At 40.2% G+C, this 27490-nt stretch overlaps 2 protein-coding genes across 3 annotated transcripts in view; one reads left to right on the plus strand and one right to left on the minus strand.

Moving 5' to 3' along the window:
• The window catches only part of LOC135173167 (uncharacterized), a 117330-nt gene that overhangs the window by 73645 nt on the left and 16195 nt on the right, over positions 1-27490 (minus strand). Inside the window, exons 5-7 of the mRNA XM_064139871.1 lie at positions 10741-10952; positions 8690-8790; positions 1010-1081 (exon numbers count right to left, since the gene is read on the minus strand). The gene's annotated coding sequence lies outside the window, so the exon portion shown is untranslated. The remainder of the gene's footprint in view (positions 1-1009; positions 1082-8689; positions 8791-10740; positions 10953-27490) is intronic.
• Positions 783-27324, plus strand: LOC135173163 (homeotic protein proboscipedia). 2 transcript variants are annotated; one of them, XR_010301265.1, is made up of 5 exons: positions 783-1859; positions 23231-23373; positions 23452-26172; positions 26558-27016; positions 27143-27324. XR_010301265.1 is itself a non-coding variant. In XM_064139865.1 (3 exons), exons 1-3 carry the CDS (start codon positions 1328-1330, stop codon positions 25258-25260), a joined length of 2484 nt encoding a protein of 827 aa, XP_063995935.1. In that variant the 5' UTR covers positions 783-1327; the 3' UTR covers positions 25261-26502. The 2 variants fall into 2 exon arrangements, 1 of the variants encoding a protein (XP_063995935.1); XM_064139865.1 differs by lacking the exons at positions 26558-27016; positions 27143-27324 and having other exon boundaries at positions 23452-26502.

Raw genomic sequence — 27490 nt, forward strand, 5'->3', positions numbered from 1 at the left:
AATTTTGTGTCATGTAAATTCGCACTGAACCGCTAGCCCTCGAGCTCAATGAGCATTTTGAATTTCATCAAACTAACACCCGATATTTATTAATGTAATGTAATTAGGGGGCTACTGGACAGAAAATGAGAAAAACTACAATTAACGCACAAAGTAAAAGTCACATGACTCCTGTCGAACAGGTTTCTACCCTGGTGATTGTAAATAAATACATAATTTCAGTTCAATGTAAAAAAGCCACTTGAAGAGAGCTGACTTCTACCTGCAGAAAAGGGACAGGTACATTCCCGTAGAAACCGCGTGGTCGGAGCACGTGATGTTGCATCCTCCCCACCACTGGAAAAGCCTTTCATATACCAGGATGTAGAGACGCGCTCGCGCGTCCCGCCCACGGGCTGGCGGGTATATCGTGGCCGCCTTTGCCTTCACCACATCATGATATTCCCTTCGAGTCGCTAGCTCGCACTCACGCCGTCTGGACGCCTGCCCGTGGTGTGAGCAATTCCGCGATAGAGAATAATCGTAGCAGGAGCAATAAGAAACCCCAGTGCTCGGTTGTACGGGGTACCCCAGCCAGCCTGACCGTATAACCACCCGCAGGGGGGCCGAGCACGCCCCCGTTCACCGGCGGAGAGGGTAGAAGCCACCGTGGGCCTTCGATACCGCTCACCCATTGGTTAAACCAGGGTCACGTGGCCAAACCCGCACAAGACACTCTGACCAGCCACCGTGTTCCAAGACGAAGGAAGCGAGACAACAGTATCAACAGAGATACGCCGGGGTGAATGCCGAAGAAATTCAACGGCTTCAAGAAACAGGGGGGAAAAAAAAAAGCAAATAGATACCTCGGCGGACAAGGATTTCGCGGTGAATGACGTCCTCCTTCAACTCGCGTTGAAACTCACTCGTATCACTGTTTCATTATTGTTCACCATTACGAGTCCAGCTGGCAGTTTTGCGCACCACTACGGAGATACATTCCCACCAGTAAATATTTTATCGTACTCACCAAGGTATCCTTCACTCCGCGTACGGTCGTCGTGACAGTGTCTTGTAGTCCGCGCTGAGTCGGGAAGTTCCGCTGAAACATAATTAAGTGTTTAGAGTTTTCATTATTAACATAGTACTTTGGCAATGTCCAGTGATATTATTTGTGCCTGAGTTGGTGATTAGGATAGGATTATGATATTGAGAAAATCCAAAGTGTTCAGTGAGTGAATGATATTGATAGTAGCGTGACCCCAGTGATCCTTTTAGATAGTAAAAAAAATTTGGGAAAATTCATGCTGATCGCCAGGTGAAGAGGACTCGCAACTGTTGGAGTTTGATGCGTGGCAAGCAGCACTCGTTACACCAGGAAGATACAACTTGTGGACTAGTCCACCAGAGCATTGGGCTCCGGTTGGACAGCAATCGTTTTTTAAGTGACGATAAGGAAGTGATCGAAAGAGTGAAAACGCGGTCGCCAACACCCGTCCTGGCGAACGACGGGTGCTCCGGTACAACCGGAGCTGGTGGTGGTTTTTGGCTGGCCTCGGTGGCCGCGGGGGCAGGTGCTGGAGCCAATCTGCCTCCGCACGGTACCCATCCAACCATGGATCCAAATTGTGGTCCTGCCGAAACTGGATTTATCAATAGTCAGCCATCGATGGCTGAGCTATCAGCAATGCCACAACTTGGTGGCGACGGCCAACTTCAACATTCACCTGGTACTGTTGGATCCATGAGTCCTGGCAGTCATCACCCTAATTATCATATTATGATGGATCCACATGGGGTGCAGGATCCATCTGGTGTCAATGTGCCCGAATATCCGTGGATGAAGGAGAAAAAAACGACGAGAAAGAGCAGTCAACAAGGTAAGGACAGCATTCAGAAGAACTAGGAATTTCCAGCGTTAAATCCACCAGATATTCTCCTTAGAAACTCCAAAAAGCCCAATCTGCAGGAACTGAATTCGGAAAATCGCGAGCGTTTCTCCACTCGGAACAATCAATTATCGAAGAAGCGAATGTAAAGAAAATATCCAGAATCTGGATATTGAATTGAGCCGGTGATACATTGCCTTCCGGTCATTAAAACCTCTCTGTTTGCAGGCACCGCAGGGAGCCCATAGCCACCGACGGCTAATGACATTCACCAGCCACTCCTTCTCCTCATTGTAGTCATTCGAACCCGCATGTGGAACATACCAATAACCCATGCCGAGAAAACCGCACGTTTTCATGTGTCTCATACAAGAAATCCCACAACTTTACCCCACACTCATTCACCATGGACCACCGTGGAAATTGACCCTGACTGATGGCCACCACGTGGTCTGTTTTCCACGGAAAACCCTTTATTTAACAACTACATTCTCTCACCCCGAGTAAATGATCGTCTTCGAAACGAATTACCGTACTTCTAACGGTCATTTTCACTTCCGTCTTCTTCACATACGGGAATCACCGCTGGACAAACTAACTCATTCATCTTGTTGGGAATCAACTTAGTCATTTAGACTGTTGACACATTTCATTTATTGATGACTACAAACATTCGTCAGATTGCCATCATTCACGAGCATAATCGCGGGAATGATGTTTATGAGTTGTTGAATATAATGGTGGAGGAATCCCCGAAAGACGTATCTCTGAATCGTTTTCCAACAACTTGTTGGCCCATTGTCAGAGCCATTGAGTGCCAATAAATCTGGCAAGTATGGTCCCCTGGCACGCGGTTCATGGACGATCCAAAGGGTGTAAAGGTTTATGGACCCGAGGGGGATGTCCGCGTTCCTACAGTTATACTGAAAGATGATAGCTTTGAATGGAATGGGTGGGGGTGAGAATTTAACATTATCCCCGACGATGCCACTATCCTTCAGAGTAAGTTAACCTCCAAAGGGGAAGATGGAGTGCTTGGCCGACGCGAGGTTAACCGGCCGTTGGGCAGTGGTAACACGCGAAATCATCTGTAAATTGAGCGTCGGTTGTACGGGTGGCGTCGGGACGCCCATAATTCATCCCGTACCGTCCCGTACCCGGCAATCCACCGGCATCTCGGCTATTTCACCATGAAAATAGTCCCCTATTCTCTCATACACCAGTACCTTATCGCCATTCTTCACTGACCACCGCACGTCCACTGATTTTTTATTATTTTTATATTCATTTTATTTCATTTTCCCCTTCAACATTTATCGACGCCGTTACATTATTTTATCCCCCTGAAAATTTTAAACACGTTAACCATCAATCATACCAGTGACAATTTGCCCGGAAAACAAATTTCAATTATCCATTGGATACGTTATCTAAAATTTAATAACCAGCTTTCGTTTTATAGTATCTGAAAAGTTTCTGCTTGACATATCTTCTTGCTGTGAAAACCCTAGACACTGTCATCGTGTAGGCGGCTTGATCACTTTCTAACAAGTAATAACGTCGTGAGGACTCGATCATCTCTCGTCTCACTTGGCCCATCAGTCCCTGGTATTCAGCCATTGAACCCCTGGAAAACGTTAACTAACGTAGCCTCCCCTCAGCGCGCATTAAATTCTAATCTGTTACAGCGGTGTCGCGCTGCCACGTCCAAGGTGGATGTTTTGGATGACACGTAGAGTACAGCTGAAATAGGGGATGTTGATACGTCAATCGCTCTCTTACTGCTACTGAACGGTGGAATATTATTGAAGAGTTGACAAATTCCGACAATTCTTTCAGATACTTGACGTTTAATCTTTTACTTCTGTAGCTGATGTCGTTGGAATGAGCAAAAAAGCAGGGTTTTCGGGGGGGGGGGGGGATGGCGATCCTCTGACACCCACTGGTGACGGTGGACTCATCAGTCAAGTTGGGACACCAAGAGGTGGCTCCAAGTGCAGACTCTCCAAGACACCAATGTGTCAATTAATCCCCTATGTCCCTCGGGATATCACTGGATGGCTTATCATATCTCTCTGTCCTCAGCAAACTCACTCGCCGTCATTACGATCACACGTGATTTAGAAAAGTCAGTTGGTCAACAAAAAGATGATTCTTTTCATTTGATCTTTTTGAAAACATTTATGGCGAGAAGGAGGATTGAATGTCAAGTCGCGTAAACAATCGAATTATCGTCGCGTAAAGTGTCGAGTAAACATGACAGGATTGATTATTTTAGCAAAAGGACGTGAACTATTTATCCAAAATCCTGTTCAATGATTTTTGAGGGATGTGATAAATAGTGGAAAATATCGGCTCATCGTGAAAACACTTGGAGACATTTATGTCAACTAATTTCTATATCTAGCAGGATATTATCAAATGGCTTATCATATCGCTCTGTCCTTAGAAACTTCACTTGGTGCCATAACAATCACACATTTGGAAAAGCTAGTGAGTCGATAAAAAGATGAGTCTTTTTGTTTAATGACCTTCTCTAGAACATGTTTATAATAAAGAGGAAAAATAAATCGGAGTTGCGGACAGAGTGAAACTACCATTGCTTAAATTATACTGTCAAACCAGAAGGTCATATTATGTCCTTAGAGAACATTCATTATTTAAATTAATGAACTGCAAAGTCAAAATCACCCGTCAATTCATTCTAGAAGTATTTAAAAATACTTTGAAACTCATGTCAAATGATTTCAAAATAATCAAAAAAATATTAATGATACGAATGGAACTATATCTCTGATGATGAACGTGAAAATTGATTATACCATCGGAATGTCAACTAGTTGTAAATCTTGTTCTAGACTATTTTAGCTGTTGATTAATTCTTTCATCTTTTAGTTATTTATTCATGGAAATGTGATGGGAACGATCTTGAGATATTTTCTGAGTTCAAGAGCGTCACGATTGTCAATTATTATTATTATAGCACCTATTGTTGGTGGAACCAGCGAGGCAACATCAAAATTATAACAAAAGTCAATTTTTGCTAGAGAGAAAGATGAATGAAATTGAGGAAAATAAAATAATGCAGCGTCCCATGTTGTGATAATTGTGATACGTCAACAAGTTTTATAAAAATTAACTTCAACGGTTGTGAGAAAAAATTATGCAAACGATCTCATGTGCTCTTGCCTTCTGTCTCTCATTCAACCTCCACAAAGGAAAATCCAAGATCTTATGAAGAAAAAAGAAAAAAAGTAAATGATTCCAGTGGGTAAATGGAGGGTGGAGGGAGGCATCTAATTTAGGGATTCATCGACGGGTAAATCCTGACTGAATTAGAGATACCCTCCCCCGAGGAAATCCAAACGGCTTCGATTAACCGTCCATGATAGGAAATAACGGGGAGAGTAAAAGGGAAGAGGGGTTGTAAAAAATAGTCAAGAGCCTTTCGAAATGAGGATATCTTGGAAACTGTGAAATTATATGGCATCCCGTCGACGTCTGCCTCAACTGCGCCAAGTCGAGCGTCCAGATCCCATGGCAGCTCAATATTGAAGCTGTCATTTCCGGGGAAGCTATCAGACAGCTCTGATACTGTAGCTTCTGCAGATCTTTATTAATGAAAAACTTTTCAAACTACTTAGAAATTCGATTGTGACCCTCGCGTTACTCTGACATTATGAAAATATTTACACTTCTGGATGTCATTCGTGTGCTATTGTTGTCTTCTTTTCAAGTCTCAACCCAATTGTCATTCCACCAAAACTCAAGACCCGGCAATACTCCAACATAAATATCGTAAATAGGTCAGGATTTTCTAAACACATTCAGCTCATGAGTCCCACACCTCGGTGCAATACCCAGAGTAATAATTTGTTTGAATTAAATACTATTTATATACATCAAAGGAATAATTATATTTATGTAGAAACAATTAAAGTTTTCTTTTCGTTTCCATAAAACTTTTATTCCAAGTCTTCTTTACGTGAAATGAATGGATTTAATTATCAATCAATTTTGTTTTTAATCTGAATAAATATTTATTTAATACTAACAATTAGTTATTTAGGGGCGATGCCAACTCAGAAGAAATATGTAATAACTATTGAACGACATCTAGAGGGTGAAAGAAAATTTTTGGTTCATGATTTCACTGTCAATTTGAAATAAGTAAATGACCTGTTAGCAAGAATTGAATCTTCTCCATGAAACACGTAACCAGATTCTTTCATCTGTATCAAAAATATTCTTAAATAAATAAAATCCTTATCCCGAATGCATTGCCGACGATACAAAATTCCATTCACTGTAATGATATACATTCACTCGACAAAAATGAACCAAACAAATTGATAATCCGGAAGAATCGTAATCGTAAACATATTTTTAACTGAACCTGCGGTGGGCCGATACTAAAAAGAACTTTCCACGCTCGTTGTCGCGCCAAATGGGCCGCTATAAAAGCTCAAGTTGGGGGAGAACTAACAGAGCACCGTTTCATCCCCACACTGGAGAGCTTTCCCTGAGATTTCTACCGACGAGGCGCATTCTGTGGCCTGTGTTTACGAAATACTGCCTGAGAGATTTTACTGGATTTGATTCTTTCTGGGGCTCAATGAAAGTCGACTATTGTTGCCTATTATTTGGTGAGACATAAGCTACACTTTTAACCTTTCGTTAGAATTGCTCTGACCCTTCATGAGACAGTTTGTGAAGTATAATTTTCGGTTGAATTCCGTCAATGTTTGAGGATAGTCTTGCAAGCCTAATTATTTGATATGGAATAGCCTGAGAATTCCCACAAAACATTGTGCAAAGAAATTGTCAAGCCTGTGAATTTATCCTGATAATAAAGCCCGGAAAGACAAACACATCCGGCATTTTCATTCGTGTGAAAATTGTTGAGTTTATTCTTGCCTTGACAAGTGTTTTCACGTCAGTCATTTGTTAATGTTAATGTTAGAAATCCGATAGGATTTCTACTTTCACAATTCCATCAAGGCCAACGTCTTCAAGGCTTTGAATTTGAGAAATGAGGGCTTTTAATCAATATAACGATGAACAAAAAAAAAAAAGAATTCGTCAAATATAAAATAGAAACGATGGGAAATGTACCTTCGTGAGGTTCACTGAGACGGGATGAACTTTGGCGGACCGCTAGTTAATGAATCGTCCGAGTGAGAGTGTTTATAAACCATTTAAAACGGCGTCTGGTGCTGGAGGTCGCTGAATGAGATAATGAAACAGAGGAGAAAGAGTTGGAGTGATGAAATGAGGGAGAGACGAGAGAGAAAGAACTCGAGTGATGGATGAATGTGGACAGGTCGAGAAATACTCATCCTTCGTGGTGAGACCCAGGATCCTACTATTTATGAATATTATTTGCATATATTACGAGTGCTCGGGATCAGAGAGAACTGCGGAAAATTCCAACGGCTCAATTGAATGCTATAAACAAAATTTTTCCGCTCTCCCGTCGATAACCTTTTGAGCAGAACAATTCGCGAATAAATCAATTGATCGGATTTCCAAGAACATTATAATGCCGATTTAAACATTTTGCCAATGAAGGCACACACATACGGTGCGCGGAAAAGCAGGTCCGGAGTACACGCGCAATGTTGCAAAAATCTTGGTGAACGTGCGTGGTCAGTGAAGAGCGAATTCACAACGCTGGAGGATAAATAACGCAACGTATAATCCCTCATGTCCGCTTGTACTCTTCAGACTGAATTGACGATTTCTTATAATGCCCGTTTGCTCCTTTAAGAAACTCTACGAACTGTCAACGCAGTCACAAGTTGACGAATGATTTTGGATATTTTGTTTATTGCGCCTCAAAATTACTTCAAAGCTAATGTGATTTCAACGCATGATCGTTCCACGTTGTTCCCAGGGGATGGGCCTTAACCACTTCTAGGTGTTCTCCGTTGGACTGTTCACGAGATTGTTTAATTACTGACTAAATCATCTGCGGGCAATCGCGGTTGGTGACATTGTAAAAAAAATGGTGAACTACAATAAAAATTTGTTTAAGATGAATCACAAATAGGAATGTTTTAGGGAACAGTTTATATATTAAATAAAAATGAACTTCCGTCTCGTCGGACGAAACAACCGGGCATTTGACTGTACAATCACTTGTATTTGATAAATCGCGCCCCGACCTCTCAACTACCCTTCATCTGCCACCTCTCCACCGCCCTCGCCTCTCGTCATGCCATTGGACCTCCTCCCAGCTACTACAGCCCGGTCATCTGAATTTCTAATGCATTATTTTTCCGCCCTCATACCCGGACACATTGCGTCAACCATCCAAATGCCCGAGGGTTACCCCTCACCCAGAGGGGCTCAAGATATTCAGCATTCGCGGAGGGAAAAGACAACAGAAGGAAGAATCGACCCTGACGGATTTAGATTTTCAACACCCCTCGGGATGTTGGCAGTTCTCGCTTAAAAAGAGGAACTTTAGACTCGGAAAACTTGAAATAATAGCGATGAATATAAATGGTCTATTTATGTTTCCAAATTTATGGGTTTTCAATTGTCCTTCCAACCTCGCATTCTTATGCTATCACCAACAGCTGCTTTCAAAATTTTTTTTTATGGAAAATCACAGAAGAACAGAAAGAAAGGCAGCTCATAAGCAAATTATTCAGTTAATTAATTTCCAAAAATTCTGAAATTTATCGTATGTCGAGAATTATGAATAAGGATAATTAATGGTAAAAATCCGAGATAAAAATATTCATTTCGATAATACCGTAAATTTCATTGAATCGCAACTCTTTAGCATTGTAATGTAAAAACTGCTTACTCACCGGTCAATCAAAAGATGCCGCTTCTCCATTCAAATCCCATTCACCGACTCACCAACTCGTTCTTCCAACTCCTCCCTCCGATGCGAATATTGAAATGACTCCTGAAATAAAATAATACTCCATTAGTATTTGTTACATAAAATACGCTTAAAATTTCAAAGGTTCAACTTCGATCGGTAGTCAGTTGACGCATGATTTTCCCCACTTAAAGAGACATTAGTTTCGCTTTAAACGAGGGTTGAGGCTCAATTTTCTTTTCCTCCGGGAGCGTCGGAGGCTCCAGACGGGGGCGAAAGTGGAGTTTGTCCGCGGATAATTAGTTGGCAGATCCAGCCACTTCGGAAAATCTGGCTTTTCTAGGAGCCGTCCGATGAAACGACAATTACAGACGACAATCTTGGAGGTTCTATTTCACATTTGCAACAGGCCCGTCACTCAAAATATGATATATGACATAATCTCGAATTGCACTCGTTTCTGTCCACTAATTGACGCATTCAAAATTTTATTTTGTGGAATCAGGAAATAGTGTAAGAACTTCCGACACGATCTTGTGACCTGAACCCGTTGAAACAGGACGAGGGGGCTTGACCCCCTGCTCGCTGCGCGCCACAGGGTGCACTCGTTCTTCTCCTGTTCACGTCACGAATTTACCATTTTTAGTGGAAAAGACTTACGTCTCAATTTCCTATTTGACCCTGACAATCGACCCGGGTAAATGAGTCCAAGCGTATTTTATATTTGAATGCGGGTTTTTTGTTCATAAGATTATCGAAATATTCAGCTGTAAAAATGTATCAACCAAAATCATCTATTATTCTCCCTTTTTAACTGCTAACAAATATCTCAAACTGAACGATATTGCCCCCACTATATAAGCGGTATTGCCGACCACATCCAATAAGTTAGAGGGAACATTCTCCAATGATAAAAAAAATAAATTTAATCACCAAAGGATGTAAAAAAAGTTACAAAGTGCTATCTAATGATAATGCTAGGATCACAGTGAAAATCCTTACGTAATTCTCACAAAAATTACCCCCTGAGACTAACCATTCCATCATTAAAAGCGGTGATAAAACGTAAAAGTTTATGAAAATTACATATCGATAGTAGAGTTGTCACACTGAGTAAGAGGCAGTGTGAAAATAGTAAATGTTTGTGGATAAAATCGTCCAGGCCGTATTGAGTGCAGAGCACCCAGGCATCACCTCCCCTGTATATTTTAACAACAATCATGTCTATATGCCACTATCTCTCTTCCCATCTTATTACTCTGATCCTTATCCTAACATTCATTTTCCAACGTATATGATGAAACAACTTCATCGGAAATACGTCGAGAAATGTTCCCAAAGGCTCAAAGCTTTTAAAATCATTGAATTACTTCGTAGATTGGTATGTGCGGTAGTGTATCAGCCAAGTAAGCATTTGAAAATCAAATTCATGCTCCAACAATAGTCGACAATATTGATGAACATAGAGATGACTTGACCGACCACGAGAACGAAACTCGCCGCAATATTCCAAATATTTTCATTATGAAAATTGGAAAGTTCTGAAAAGCGCGGGTGATGGTGCGGGTGCGGCATGACGTTGCCAGTGTTTTAGATCGATCGTAGTGACGAGGTCGAGAATGACTCCGCGAATTCAGGCATAAGGCCAGCGAGGAAGCCCCACAAACTATCTCCCTCGCACTCATTCACACCATTCCAACACTGTTGCTGTATATACAGCTAAACCACTAGTGCGCGAACTCAACGCAAGAGAGTTTTGCGAGTGAGGACGGTGTGGACGCGAGAGCAGCCGGCCCGTCCGACCGACGGCTGACTGCCTTCCTGATTGATGATCGCTACCGGACTCACTGCCGCCATGCATATATACACCATCACCAACGCATCCTTTCTACTCTTTTTGACGATCGGCTAAACCCAGCCCTTCCACTCTTTCAACCCCTGCGTATCATTTTGCGGATGCTTCGTCCTCGATTCGTTTGGATTTTCGCTTTTGGGTAGCAGAGCACAATTCTTTTTAATTACTTGGATAGATACCTTGCATTCTTCTTCATATGCTGCGGTGAATGAAGGGGTGGGTCAGTCCATTTTGCCCGCCTGGTGCAGAGGATTCTCCGAGAATAATTCTTTAATTTTTTGACAGTGATTCAACTGCTTTCATTGTCCCGGCGATCGGGAATCCAGCCCTCAAGAATCCGTATCAATAGCAATCTTTCAACGTTTTCAAAGCCAGAAAAGTCTAGATTTTTCTGAAACATAACAGAAAATGTTCCAATTTTTAGAGAAAGAAAATTCACGTCTGACAGATTTTTATATTACAGTAGAAAAATTGGGGTGAGTTTTACCATTTGAGGAACACAACGTCCTGAGGGTATTTATGACCGGCTCATGAGGGCAAGTGGTTGATTATTGTTGTACGAAAGAAATAAAATTTGTGACTGACGTGACAATTTCGTTGTCAATGAAATATATGTATACAATTTTCTTATTGGGCTCGTTTTCATGAATGACATTTTAATATTATCATTGAAAATTTAGGAATTATTACAAAAATCTTCAACTCCCTTCAGCAATACGCTCCTTTCGAGCCCAATATAAGAGCATGAGATGGAATTAGCGAGCAAATACCTCTCTCCGGATAGAGAGAGACTTTTTCGCAGTACTAACGTCTCCTACCCCACCATCTCCATACAAGTCACAATGGATAAGGTTTTTGGACAGCCTCCAGAAATTATAGTATGGAGTGAGAAAGAAAGCATCTCTGTGGGTGCTTGAATATGCGCTGTACCGAGTGAGTGCAAAACGAACGAGAAGGAACTGTTGGAGCAACGACGATAGGGAGCAAATAATAGGGAAATGATTCGCTCCTTGTTAGATAAAGAGCCTCGTGGGGACAACGCGAATGAGGGGTGGAAGAAAAGAAATATTGCCTGACGACCAATGGAAGGGGGCAATGTGCAAGAGTGAGAGGTCGCATATTCGCTTGTATAACTGCTTCATCGACCGTACCAGTTCATGAACTGAAAGAATTGACCGATTTTTAATATTCAATCGGTTTTTTTAACGGTTTTGCATTGACCCCGTCGGGGGGTTGCGACTGATTTTTGAAGTTCGTAGGGAAAGATGGACGAACGAGGAGGAATCATAATTTTAATTTGAATAGTATATAATTTTAATTTAAGTTGAATAGAAATTCGATTGAAAATTATTGCAAAATGGAGCGCACTCTACATTGAGAACAATTTTTTTTTCAAAAACGTCTTTACTCTGACGAATAATCGAAAGACGCTTCGAGTTGATCACACAGACAAGTGCGAGTTGATTACGCATCGATTGTTAAATCCCCAATCAAGCAACAATCAACCATAGACACCGATAAAGTCTGATCATCGAAAGATTAAAAATTGATCGGTGATACGACCTGCAATCAACGACAAAAAAATTTATTTGACCCGAATAAAGGGTTCATAACGCTTCCATTTAACGAGAGAATAAAATTTTCAATTTTCCTATCAAGGGCTCTAGGGATACCCATGTGATTACATTACAATTAGAGTGGGGTTCCTCTCCATAGTACAACGGTCCGACACACATTCTCTTACTCTACTGGCCGGAGTAAGTGGATTGGGATGAGGCGAAGGTTTAGGGTTGGCTGAACACTGGTCAGTTTAAACAATTATCACAAGGGTCATGTGCATGTGGGGTGGACCCTTGGGCCTGAGTTATGGCGACACTTTCTGACTATTCACTTCTTACTAATTTAAATTTTGGTGAGACATTTTCCATTAAAAAAACCATTCTGATATGGTAAAAATGTAAAAATACATACGACAACAAGAAAAGCAACAAAATATTGTTACGGTACAAAGAAAAAAATCTGTCAAATGCTGTAATTTTTATTTCTCCGAGATTTGCTTTTTGCTGTTAACCTGAATATTTTATCATTTCTCACGAATACCACGGTATCAATAAAAATTACATGAGAGACGGAAGATTTGTATCATCTGTGCGGGAATTACCGCCGGTGTTATACATGGCATATCGGGACACTCGTGAATCCGGGCCCTCAGGCGTGTTACATAAGAATCATGTATGGGAAAGGATAGTCGTAAATCTCGTCTCTGCAAAATGTTGAAAAGAGGCGAGGGTGGAAGGGAAAAAGTTTACTTCTATGGGTATACGAAGAGAGCGAGTGTCCTTTATAGCATTGTTAACAACTAATGTATGCGGCCTGGGTTCTCCAAACCCTCTTCTAACCCCTACACGCGATAAGGTTCATGTCCTTCGACGTTATTATACACATGCCGCACTTCTGTGCACTTAGGGTCTATATTATTCCACCAGACAGAATGAAAAATCCTTCTGTAAAAAAAAACCATTGATTCGAATGTTTCATCAGTATTTTTACATTTACCTATTATTTTACGACATAATTAATTAAAACTACATTTCTCTTTGAATATCTCTAATTTCTATTAATGTCCATCTCATTTTGTAGAATATTGTGATAAAATGGACGACAGAAATTTTATAGAAATAATCAGAAATGTCCTGGTCAAATTATCACTTTTAGGTCTTCAAGACAATTATTGTTTAGTTGTTTAGTTTATTATCCTGTAGAATGATATAGAAAAAATGAAAACAATTCAATCGTTTTCTGAGAATAAGAGTCCCCCAGTGGCACCTCCCAATTTGCGTCAACTGACAGATGATCATTAAAAGAGAACAAATAACTGAAGCGATTCAATTCAAGATGTAACTATGAGATCGTTAATCATGTATCGATTGGTGCTATTATTCCACTTGAAAAGTGGTACATGAAAGAACTATTATGGATGATCATTATTCTTTGTCTCCAATGGACGACCTTGACCCAGAGGACTCAGCGAATGGTCACAGAAAATGAATAGACACTTGCTTAATGACCTTGCCCTCCAGCAGGAAGTCCTGTTTATGACATCATCGTTATAATTATCAGTGTTGCAGTCTATTGTAACAGTGTTCAATTCTTTCGAGTGGATTTTTTTCAATGTTTTGTTTCGATATTATGCAATGATTCTGTATGTCCAGTCATTGTGCATCCAGTTGAGAAAATTATTTCTGTCATCATTTCTTTTAAAAAACTGAACAAGTATTGGTTTAAATCAGCAATTGGACGAGTAAATTATTACTAATAAATTGATCCAACTGACAATTTTCATTAATCACACAGTTTCATTTTCCCAATCAAACGTAGACTATTTTAATTGTCGCGATTTATCCTAAAAAATATGTGTTCATGTACCACTACCTGATTTTCCAGTGGAAACAATTAATTTTGAGAAAACTAAATTTGTACAGATGAATATTGATCTGTTCAATAGAGATAATCTTTCCCAGTACATCCATCTTCTTTCAATTGACAAATTTAATGATTGACCATTGTTCAATTTTTTGTATAGCCTTAAGCCTCTCTAGAGCTGATCCCACATAAGAAGAAAATCATCATTTACGATTGTTCGAGTATTTTTCCTCATTAGAAAAAAATCCACATGCCCAAGACTCCCCACCGGGTTCCACATCTCGAAAGATTAGCATAAACTTCTTGTACCCGTCGGCCCCGGGTATTTCCCCATTTTTACCCAGGGTAACACGGAGGACCCTAGAGAAGCAGAATAAAATCCTAGGGTTTGAGCAATCGCGGGAGAAAATGGTTTGAAATGTAGGGTGACAGAATGGAGAAGCCACAGAGAATCCCGGGGATGAGACCGGAGCCACGAATGCTGGTTCGCGGTTGAAATCAGAGACAACTTAGTGGCAATACGCTTGAGAGAGTGAAGAAGAGGGATGAGAAATTCTTCTCTGAACGCAAATTATCAGAAAATTAGTTTCGAGGAAAGTTGCCGAGTTTTTTTTTCCTCCGTCTGGAGGGGGTTTCTTCTTTCTAAAAGTATTTGGGGATGTCTGAACTCGCTGGAGGGAAACGCGTGACAGATGCGGAATAAGTTGGGGGAATTTCTGATCCAAGACAATTCTTTAATTAAGAATATTCCATTTGTTGCTGCACGATTAATTATAAGTTGATTGGAGCGAGACGCTCAATGGAATTGCGAAACAATTGCATCTGTCATCAGCTGAAACTTGAAGAGTCCCAACAGCTGAAAACTCTCCACAATCGCGTGTGCAAACCTGCGGGCTTTACCCGGCTCAAGGGCTCAAGAACGCAAATTATCGGTAAATTAGTTCTCGAAAGTTCCCTTTTTCCTCCACCGAAAGCACCTTTCTCTCCGCAATTATGTTTAGGAGAAAGGAAGGGGTTTTCTGATGAATCCACACAACAGATAATAGAATTCTAGTTGGTATTTTGATGAAAATCTAACTCCAAATCTTGTGCCAACTCCCCTACTCGTTATTTTCAACTAGTCCTGATGAAAAAAAAAACAGTGAGAGCAGCTAGACAAGTCGAGAGAGCATTGTTCCGTTACAATACCATAGAACATATACCAAATCAAATGTATACATTATCCTACAATAGAATCAAGTTAATTATAACCTTCAAGGAACTTTGTAAGTAACTCTAAACATGAAAAAATCCATCAAAACTCTTCCCTCCAGAAAATCATCATTTTAGAAATAAGAATAAATTGTAACCGACTTCATTTCAGGTCGTGTGAACATAATAATCCTCAAGAGCAATAAAATTACCATAATTAAACCTAATTAGAGCTTCCGGAGAATGGCTTAATCAAAGAAATATAATTTTGGAGAAATAAATACTTTTCTCTAGCAACGTAAATGATAATATTATAAAATACTAAAATTTGGCAAAAAAATATTTTATATTCATATTCAACATTCGTTACAATATGTAACTGACCATCGGCCGAAGGCCTTCAGCCAATGTGGCAGAAATATTTATCTTCTCAATGTATTTCCAATTTTCATAAGTAAAAAGTGCTTCTCGTCTCGTCTGGCCTCGTGCCATCGTCGCTCACAATCCTAAACTCCTACCTATCACATCACAAATATATCCAAATGCCCACCTCACATTGAACATTGCGTGCCCCAGAAATATTTATCGTAAGTGTCGGCAGCACGCATCAACCTCGAATAATCCAGTCTGAATCGATAACTACCCTCTTTCCTCCTTATTCTTCCGTATACTCAACCAATATTACCCTTGAATAATAAATACCCCTGTAATTCGTACCATTCCATTCCTCCAACTTGCCGCTCACAACCATTTTTACTCTGTTATTCATTCTTTTTCCTTCTCCCCTTTAGTTACGAAAAAAAAAACCCATTGATTTGAAGGAGATAACAGACCCACTCTCTCACGAATGGTTCGAGCGCTCGCAGGTCGCTCCACCCCGATGATTGCAGGTTGCACTGACACGCCTCTAAACCCACTGGTACATGTACATATGCCATATACAACTGGCACATACACCTTTACCATATCCCGTTCGTCCAATTTTCCCCTGGACATCGCTCTCTACCCGAGCCCCAGCCATAATCACAGGTTGGCTTGAGGCCGCGAGCACCATTGCGTGGCCACCAATATGGCCGCCGAAGAAGGGGGGGATACCATATCTTCAACTATATGCTATCACTATTTATTTCAAATTCACCACAAAAACAGTTTTCTAATTTGTCTTATTCATGTTATTATGGTGGTGGAAAAATAATTTAATGCATGCGTCAAACTCGACTGACTGTGTATGTGTGCCTGTCTCGATAGCCGTTTTTTTCTCACGACATTCTTCAATCCTGGCAGCTATTATTATCAACAATACGCCGGGGGATTATTAGTCAGGAGAATGTCGTGAGCCGTGTATTTTAACACTTTCCAATCTATAATTATACGAGTTGTGAGACTGGCTTGCAGAATTATCCCCTATCAGGGACAATCAACTGAATGAGTTGAAACATTTGCGTTACAGTATCTGGTGACTAAAAATTATTATCAGGATTTAGTGCAAAGATATTTTGATAATTTTTGATACTAAGAAAAATATTTTAACCATTTTTTCAGTGAAAAAATCGTGAAGGTGAAAGACAAAATAGGCAAAAGATTTTTCGTCACCTCCTACTTTTATATTATATGTGACCTTCTTTACTGTAATTAATTCAACCCTCTGTCGATATTAATTATAGATTTCTGAGTTCAATTTAATGTTTGTTTTTTCCTTCAAAAAAATTAATTCAATGTTTCTTAACAAAGTTTCACGTTATGCTTCACGATTTTGAGTTATTGATGACCCTCGTGACTCCTGACACAAAAATTCTATTTCAATCTACAATTTTCTAACATAAAAATCGTTATTCTCTCCTTATGAGGGAGGAATATCAATAATATAATAGCTGGAGTCATGAATTATGTTTAAAGCAGTTGAAAAAATTCAGAAAAGAATAAAAAGTCAAAAGTAATAACATTGCCTCCTAAATTTAGCATAAGATCGACACGGGATTATCTTTGAACCGCGAAGGCACACCTCCAGGCCGAAGAGGATCTCCAATCTGAAGTAATGACTGGGCTATGTCTAGGCTCACCCCTCTTGTCCTGGAATCCCTTCCCACGAGGGGCGAGAGAGGATCTCTGGATTTTCATTTTCAAACTCGGGCTTTATTGTTAAATTGAAGCTTTATTTAATAATCCCTCAATCCACCCTAGTCCACCTGTATTTTTTTTTGTTAAATTGAGGTTTTGCGTGACATTTCGTCGTTCTCGTAAAGGAAAATTTAATGGAAAATACCCGATACGACCGTTCTTATTCTACATTTTCTATTCTATTCTCATATTTCATGAATTTGTTGAATAAAAAAAAATAAGCAAAGGATTAAACCGAGAGAATTCGTGAAGATGAGGCAAAACAACTTCACTATCACCTGACCAACATAACACAATTTTTAAACAATAGATGTCATGTTCAATAGCAACAAAATATTTTTGTTTATTAAACAAAAATATATATTACTCTCCCCCCTTCATTTTGTCTCACCCTTTTTTACTGAATCGATATATTCTCTCGATATTCTCGGATATGTTCTTGCACCTCCCCCCTCCCCCCACCCATAAATTGATTACAGATCGAAATGCAAAGTACAGTGAACCAGAAGTGGTGCTTTCCGTGTACAGTTTTGCTTGCTTCGCTTCCATTTTCTCCCCAACTCTCTTCCCTTCACCGATGCATAAATTTATAATAACTATTTACACTCCTATTTCCCAATTTCTCCACTTGACCTCACCGCAATCCGCCAACAATTCCTATCTAATCCCCTTTACTTCATTCATTCCTATTAATTTTCTCGTCACGGTTTAATAATTTTGCAGAGGAAATTCATAACATAAAATGTCAACTGTGGAGAAAAATCATTTCAACATGAACTGGAGTTATTACTGTTTTATGCGGTGTCGCAAGGACTGCAGTAACATTTTAATGGATCAACATCGCTTAAGAATTATTCTCCCACGCTAATGTGGTAACATAATAAATTTCAATGCAGTAATCCATTGGTGCAATCTGTTATTTAGAAAAAGGTGATAAAAACTTGAAAATCCAACCCTTTGGTGATGTAATGCCACATAAGCTATTAATTTTTTTTTATTAGAAAAAATTAAATGGCTCGCGTTGTGTTTCAGGGTTATAACAAGTGCGAAATTGCTCCTGTGTGATGTCTACACAGAAAAAAAAATTGCTGCCAAGTATTCATGTTCGTACTCGTGAGAAGTATTGAGAGTTTTTGAGAATTATATTCCTCCGATTGAAACATCCCCAGAAGGGTCTAATTAGGTTTCCATTATGGCAATCTCATTGCTCTTCATACTCATTATAATTGGCAAAAATACTTTCCTCAGTGCAGTATAGCGATTTTGTTGGAAAATTCATATTATTTATCCGAATGATTATACACGTTATTTTTTTACGTCCTATAAAAATCATTAGTTATCGAATTTTATCAAATTTAATAAGATTTTTCTTATTAATCTACTCAGATTCTCAAGGTAGTTGAACAGTTCGTCATCATTAATCTTATTATGTTTTTCTCCTACCTAACACAGCAAAAACAAATGTCTAAATTTGAGACGAACAGATGTCTAAACATCTTCAATCATCTGTGAAATTCTGACAAATCGTAATTTTATCCAGACAAATGTTTTAAACCATAATTGAATTAAAAAACTTCCCTTCAGTTCCCACAAATGTAATGATTATCAGAAAAATAAAAAAAAACAAATCCAATAAACAAATTTCATTTCAATTGATAGCAATGAATAAATAATAAATTATTAAACCATTGACACAAGTACACACGCACCCCCCGTGTGGACACGACCTAAAAAAAATTTCTACGAATTTAGCACAACCTATGTGCTGCCATTCCCACCGCAAAATTATTACGATCGAACTTTTCAATAAATTTCTGAGATGAAATCACCATTTGAATTCCAGTAAAATAAATTCCCCGACTTTAAACGTCCAACGTCTCTCAAATTCTATAAAAATATTATTTTGTCCTCATCTGGCATGTTACCTCCAATGTTGTTCCCCTAATGATCATCTTAATCGGACAATTTTCCTCCTTGCGTTTTTTTTTTCGTCCCAGATACCTACACCCATGTATATATCCCTATGTTTTACCAAAGGACGATGGGGACGAGGGGCGGGAGGGAGGCAGAAGGCAGTGGAGCCGGCTGTTCCGTCATTTGTTTCAAACTCTTCTCACTCATTTTTCATACGTTTACCTCGGTTGTTCCACCATCTCCCCTCCACCACCACGCCCCGACTGGCCTTGGGCACTGAACATAACCCGAAGTAAAACCCGTGGGCCTCCACTTTCCGTCCTTTGTTCCATCGCAAGTTTTCTCTTGTATATAACCCCGTGTCGAGGCAAAAGCGCGCACGAGGGAGAAAACAAAAGACAAATTACAGAGACGGCCATCATGTGACCCTTACCACCTGTCTATATGCTTCGAGACGAGGAGAAGAACGAACTAAATACCATAGTATGGAGAGGAAGTTGAGGAAAAAATTTAGAAAAGAAAGATATACCTTTGGTTGTGGTCGCGTGTGGAATTATCAGCCTTGGTCCGCCGCCATTTTGCTATACCGCCTTCATTCCTCTTCGCGTTTTTTTTTTTCATAAAAAAACTGGACAACCTCCTTTCTCTGGCCTCCTTCAATTATTTGCTGGAGAGCAAAATCAGAAGATATTATTCAGTTGGTGCAGGTGCCCAATTTCGAGTATTCCATTAAGCCCTGATTCTTCTATTCTATTCTGATTCTTTTATTCTATTCTGATTCTTCTTAATTGACGAGATTAATTCGACTACTGGAGTTATTGCCTGTTATGGCCTTCGCAATACCTCTAGAGAGTCCTCAGACGATTAAACCCTTCTCCCCCCCCCCTTTATTACGGGCTTGATCAGTACTAAACTAGACCTCTACATTCGGAGCCCCGCCGGCAACACAGACTTCCTTGTTGTCACTCACAATTTACGACTCATTGTGAGACAAAATTTGCAAAATTGTGACATCTCGAAGGTGTCTCCTTTCCCTTTGATGTTCTAATTCGGCTCTTATTATCGGATGTAGCAAAAATTCGATCAATTTAATATAAAAAATGAAATTAAAAACCTGAAGCTTCATCGAAAGGTGGACAATTAGATCCTGTAGCCATCCGTCTGGATTCCACGTCGACAGAACGTAATGTTGTCCCAAAAACATGTTAATGCGATGACTTCATCTATTCTAAGTATATTTTCTATTTGATTCGATACTCAATCAAAATATCTGTGGAAACTTGATTTCTCCACGACTCTACAGTCTGTTGTGATTAGGCCAAATAACAGAACAACGTTCGTCGTCAACGTTTCGCAAACGACTGAAAATTTTCGTGCACTCAGAAGTGGAAATCGCCCCCAAGATGGCTCTACTTGATTTTGATAGGGTCCTAGCGGATTTTAATACCTTACATCGTCCCTGATATTATTTTGAATGTGTTCAGAGTTTTTATTTATGGAACTTACTAAAAGCAAACTCAAGTACACAGAGTAATTGAAATCTTTTTTTCAACGGAGTAAATTATTAGAATTAGAATTTAAGAGATACACACATTAATTAGCGGTTCCCAGTACGGAATAAGATAAAAGATACGACTGTCACAATTGAGGTATATCGATAATCGAATACAGTACAATCAAGGATAACCTATGTGCTTGAATCTAGTATGGAAAATACTTGATTGAGGGATTCTTTTCGTGTCAACGGTGACGTAGTTAATTTTAACCAGTTACTTGATGATTAAATCTAATTAATATTTAACTACTGTTCAATTTTTGTCTGTTATTTTATTTATTTTATGACTCGTTGTTACATTTCTGCACCCACTTGACGAAGCAATTTGGTTCATACACGTTTACTATCAGAATACAATAATGCACCTCCACAGTGATGCATAGAACATTCAAAACAAACAATTTTCATTTTCAATTTTTTAAAATTTTAAATTTCTAGAATTGTTATTCAAGACCAACGACAATGGCCTAGTCCAGACATTGAGGAAGCAAAAATACTTGTTCAAACGGAAATTAAACCCCCAATTGTCAGCTTGCAAAGCGGTAACATCGTCGCCGAGACAACTCCCCGACTAAAAAGTCCCTGAGATGAGTTGTGTAAACATTCGACATCGCGGAGAAGACCTTTAAGTCAATATTTTTGACCGACGAATGCCGAGTAATATATGTAATTGCCAATTCCACATCGCGAGAAATACAAAAGCCGTCGGCCGTCGCTCTCCTGACGTCAACTTGCCACTCCTCGATGACTGACAACCTGTCCCGAAATAATATCCGCGCGTCTGTCACACCGATACTTATTTCTTTCTCTATCTCTCTCTCTCATTCTACCATCCTTGCACTCGACAATTGTTATTTCCGCACTTTTTGTCACCGACGCTAAGTTTTATTTCTGTTATAGTTATTTTTGATGTTTCGCGCGAGTCTGACAGAGACTCAACAAAAACACGTAAGTTTTGAAATTTTGAATTGATGTCGCGTCCCGGAGATACCGAGCTATTCCGTAAACTCAAAAAACCCGGTAAACGCGGGGTAGACGCCGCTGAGGTTAAGAACACTTTGGCTATTTTCAAGCTCGTTATCTATTTCATGCTGCACGCGATCCTGTCTGTCTCTCGTGTGAAGCGTCTTGACAGTTCGTCATTGTCGTGACAGTATGGGGAACATGAGAGAATAAAATTTTCACATAAATCGTTTAAAAAAAGCCGACAAAGACGAACAATATTCGCGGTTAATTTTCCGGGCATTAGGCCCAGTAAGAGACAAATAATAACGGGAATCCCAATAGGAAATGGTGAACCGATAGGCGGGAATCCCCTTTGATTGACAAGTTCGTCCGACCAATCGAAAGCGCGAACCGCTGATGAGGCTCACGTCAATCACACAAATACTTTCTCCACCTCGAGCCACCCCTGTTCAACCCTCCGGCAGTTGGATTCGTCCGCTCAGATACCCCCATGAGTTTTTTTTTCTCCTCAGTTTGCCACTCTTTTTATTCAACGCATCTCCAGGGTCATTCTCCCACCCTCGACTTCCCGTTTATGTATGTACGCATTTTCAAGCCACCCTTACATCCGCTCACACGCCATGGGGTAGTTTAGCATCTCCACTTGGCTACCCTCAAGTCACCAAGCGCAACAAACCGAAATTCATGAAAAAATTATTCGTTCAGAAGACAACAACCGAGGCAAATAAACTTGAGTATTCGTTAAGATTACGAGATTGATTCTAATCTACGCGGCAGATGTTCTGTCATTATCGGAAAATACCGGCGGCATTGTCTCGAAGTTCAATAAATGATAGATGACACGTTTAATTACTCATTTATTGATATATCTAATTAAGTATTTAAAATTTGTATGGGAATGGTGCGGATTCAAAAATGATTTACTTGAGCCAACGTTATTGGAATCAATTATCTATATTTTTTTAAATGTACTGAATAATTTTTTTATTGTCGTTGAATAATTAGAATCAGTACTCCTTCCGCCGATGAAGAAGGGGGACTAACTTCCAAATACCAAAACCATTCATCTCTGAATGCTATTGCAGCAGAAATTAATACCTTCCACGTAATGGGAATCAAAACCTTGTTGACACCATCCCTTAGTACAGAGTTTCAATATTACAGCAAACTCATCTTAGAGCCCCGAGATAATTCTCATATCTCCAATACTCCCCTCGTTATCACAAGACAAGTTTCTTACTAGGTAACAATTAGCTGATGCTAATCACGAGATGCCACTGTGGATTTCTCCAAGCCCTTGAGGAATCCTAACGTTCTTGTCCCCAAGATTCTGATGCTCCTGGTTCCGTATATCCCAGTGTCCTGGGCGTTAATTAAACTACGATCCAACCAACCGCCCTAACATAATCGACTAGAAACATTGTTTTGTGATCAATACCCTAGAAAAAAAAGTCATTTCCAAGTTGTCTCACGTTTTCCCTTCCCGGAATATTCTGTTACAGAAAATGGCCTGCCCAGGAGATTACGTACCGCCTACACAAATACCCAGTTACTCGAGTTGGAAAAGGAGTTTCACTTCAATAAGTACCTGTGTCGACCGAGGAGAATTGAAATAGCAGCGTCCCTGGATCTAACGGAAAGGCAGGTGAGGGTTGAAAAAAATCAAATAACTTAATTTCAATGAATTAATCACAATTTCTAATTCGGTATTTGATACTGATAGGTGAAAGTATGGTTTCAAAATCGTCGGATGAAGCACAAGAGACAAACACTGAGCAAGGAGGATGGTGATGATAAAGACGGTGGATCGTCGGACGGTGTAGAGAAGCCCAAAGGGGAGAACATGCTGATTGACGAGGATGAGAAGAAGAGTTGCCTGAACTGTGATATTTCCGGAGTTACTGACGTCGGTAGCACTCTCAGCGAGGTAACAGACCTCGGTACCTCACGAGTTGGAAGTAATAATAATACACCAAGTGCAACCAATAACAATAACAATGGATCAAATGTAGGATTTAATACAAATAGTAATGGTGCTAGTAGTGTTGGCAGTACGAACAGTGTATCAAGCTCATTCGAGAAGATAATGGCTGATGAGGACTCGAGATCTAACGACGGTAGTGATGTGACATCACCAAGCATACCAACGAAGAAGATGAGCGAGGTGAGAATCAAAGTGGAGGGTGGCCACAAGAGTCCAAATCCCACGAAGCATCCGGTCAACATCTGCAAAAAATCACCGTCATCTAGCAATAAGGAAATGTGTACAGTAACAAGCAATGGTGTTCTCCTAGCAATGCCGGATTCAACAGTCAGTACACCGGCACTACCCAGTCAGGGATCCAGAAGCTTAACACCCTCTTCAACCCCCGGAACTCCTGTATCCGTTCAACTCCAGCAGGGAAGCCCGTTGAACGTGCAAAACACTCACGGCTCCTACATGCAGAGGCCCAGGAGCTCCCCATCGTCCACCAGTTCCGGCAGTATTCTACATGCCTCCTCAAATTCAGCCACCATGCCACCTCACGTGGCGAGGAATATCCCCGCAAATCCACCGGGGCATTTTCCACCTCAGCAAAATTTGTATCAGCCACCTGCTGGTGATTACAGAAATGGAATGCCCATGAACAGACAAAATGTTCCACCAACGAATCCACAGAATACGTACTGCAATCGAGATACGTATCAACAGCGCGTGACGTATCCACCAGATATGCACTCGATGTATAGACAGAACCCAACGATAGCCACGCGAGTTGGTCATCATGGAAGAACAGGATCAACGACCCGACCAGTTTACAACCCATCCATGCAGTTCCATCAGCAGCAGCAATCGCAGTATCCCAACACAGGCGATTACAACGGCTATCCACAGGGTGCTGCACCCTATCACAGCAACTACCAGCGAGCCATGCACCCAGCAGGAACTGCTTATCCGAGTCAAACGTATCCAAACTCCCAGACTGATCCATCAACAGAAGGATATATGACTGGAAGTTACGGCTACCCAACTGGACCATATCATGGAGACAACATACCTTCTCACTCCCACACAGCCGTTCCTGTACAACCCGGGCAACATTACTATCCTGAGATGCAGCATCAAACCCAGCAGCAACATGCAGGTGAAGGATATGCTTCCATTCACCCCAATCAGACGGATTACAGAGGCAGCAAATGTCATCCAAACACTTACTATGAACAGTCACAGCTGCATGTGCATCAAGGAGGCGAAGCCTCCAACATCCCCAATAGCTATGTTTCCTCACCGGATCCATTCCCTGCCCCCGGCATGACCACTACAGCAACGGCAATCGCTGCAGCAACAGCCGCTGTTATCACTCCACCAGACAGCACTGGTCAGGCAGAGACAAACAACGAACCCTATGGCAACTTTGGAGGTTTCTACGGTGAACCTGTTCACGCGACTGCGCCAACACCATCTGCCGATAACAGCAACAGTTCGTCGGACTTTAATTTCCTCAGTAATCTCGCCAATGATTTTGCACCCGAGTACTATCAGCTCAGTTGAGTCCACGAAGCTGAAAATCCGGGGCCACTGGACTGGAATGAGGAGCAGTATATGCTCAACGAACTTTACTGATTTCCATCGACAGGGATGTAATTATTACTGATGCCGGGAGACCTAGGAGGAGGAGGAGGAGAGGAGCTAGGTGAAACGAGAGAACAATTTTCTTTTGTTGGGAAGAAGCTCAACAGACAAGAGGAAGAAAGGAGAAGACAGTTTTCAGATGGAAAATCAACTGCGAGTGATGACGTGGGCAATAATATTTTTCATCTTCAGGGTTTTTTTTCTGAATCAGGTTTCTCTGCCGAAACCTGAAAATCGCGATTCCGGAATCTTTATAATTCAAAACAATGAATTTTTGCTTTTCTGATTGTTAATTTTTGGATCAATTGATATTGTGCCCAAGTACGAAAAAAAGATAAAAGGTGCAAGATAATACCAGAGATTTGGGATTGTTGCCTGGTACTGTCTTGTGGTATTACTAGTAATTATGGAAAATGAGTGTCTCTCGCTGATGCCTAAGGACTAATGACTTCTCCAGTTTTATTCCACGAACTTCACGAATATTGATCGTAATTTAAGTGCAATCTCGAAATCTTCGGTAAGACAGTGACTGTGAAATATGTAAATTTAGGATAGTGAACAATTATTGGCATAGATAATGATAAAATGTGCATTTGTGCATAAGATGTATATCTGAATATTGATGTGAAAAATTTGCAAAATTTGCAAACCTTTTCACATCATCAATTTGCATTTTGTTTTGCGCGAGTTGTGACAAATGAATGTAGGGTGACTGTATCAATGGAATTTGTTAGATAGTGTACAAAGGATGAATATACATATGTCCGAATGCCGTTAGTTGTTAAACTGCCTGATGATAACTCGTCAACTAGTGAAACACGAGAGGAAAAGGCAAGACTTGTATTATATATTATATTTTAATTTTTTTTTAAACAAACTCATTGCAATTTTATCTATTTTCATTGTTTTTTATTTTCGATTGAAAAACGAAAGAACCAAATGAAAATTCATTATTTACTGTTGGCTAGTTAAATTACTGTATATAAATTTGTTTCATAAGTGATGATTTCGTACAATATGTGCTTTAAACCATCTCATTGATCATGAAAAATTGTAGAGGCGATACCAAAGGGATCGCACATTCAGACTAATATCGCACGTGTAAAATTTCGTTAAAGTAACACAGAAAAATGTCAAATACAAAATTATAGATAAACATGAGCTGCACTTGTTCTGCAATTTCATTTCCCGGACAAATATTATTCTTACATTTTAGCGTGCATCGCAGGTTAATTGTGTATCGAGTTTAGTACGTTAGCTGAAAAAATATCTCAAAGTTGAATGATCAAGTGAGGAGAGTGAACATAAGCGTGACTGCGAGTTAATATCAGCGTGACGACAAATCTAGGAAGCTGTACACTCTGGGCTTCTTATATTTCATCAGACGGAAAAGCCCGAGTTGAGAGAGACGGTTAGATTCAGAGGGGGTTGACACATATGTACGGATATTGTGTTGGTACATTGGGTGAGGAATTTTTGACAATGATGGATGACTGCCCATGATGCGCATGAGTCAGGCCCATACGATGCCACGATCCGACCTCATATGTGGCCTTCGTGCCGACAACCGCATCGTCCGAACTCTTGCTACTGCATCTGCGTTGGCTATTCTCATCCCCCTGAATAATGCTATCATTGCCTGAATGACTGGGGCTGCGATGGGACGTCACATCAGGTGATATTTTTTTTTTGTATCACTGACGTTGGTATAGCACGACTTTTTTTTTAATTATACAGAGAGAAATATTCACTAAAAAATACGAAACTTGTAATTTCTGAAAAAATTTTCCACAACTTTCAGGAAAATTCAGCCAGTAAAATTTCCAGTATCACCACTGGATTTTTTTCATGACCACCACTTACGCCTCCTTTCCCGCGTCAGTACCAGAATTTTTTTCTTTCTCTCTCTCTTCTTGAATGATTGAGAAATTTATTTAATGACACGTACAAATAACTCATCAGCTCAATAAAAATCGTTGTACATTTCCGAATGTTTAATTTTATTTCTATTACAAAGCGGGCAATTCCTGCAAAGTCTGAGGTTCTAAAAATTGACTAAACACTTCAGATTTGCTCTCTCTCTCCCGGATTTCGCGAATTGTTCCATAATTTTCTCCGAATATTTTCCTCCCCATGAATCAATCTCTCC

The sequence above is a fragment of the Diachasmimorpha longicaudata genome, chromosome 2 (genome assembly GCF_034640455.1).
Source record: "Diachasmimorpha longicaudata isolate KC_UGA_2023 chromosome 2, iyDiaLong2, whole genome shotgun sequence".
In the NCBI taxonomy this organism is placed as follows: Eukaryota; Metazoa; Arthropoda; class Insecta; order Hymenoptera; family Braconidae; genus Diachasmimorpha; species Diachasmimorpha longicaudata.

Bases quoted from the DNA above. Each gene is read 5' to 3' on its own strand.
- LOC135173163 (XM_064139865.1), top strand. From the start codon at position 1,328: ATGCGTGGCAAGCAGCACTCGTTACACCAGGAAGATACAACTTGTGGA. The intron at 1,860-23,230 runs GTAAGGACAGCA...ATTCTGTTACAG, and splicing joins GAGAAAGAGCAGTCAACAAG to AAAATGGCCTGCCCAGGAGA. The intron at 23,374-23,451 runs GTGAGGGTTGAA...TGATACTGATAG, and splicing joins TGGATCTAACGGAAAGGCAG to GTGAAAGTATGGTTTCAAAA.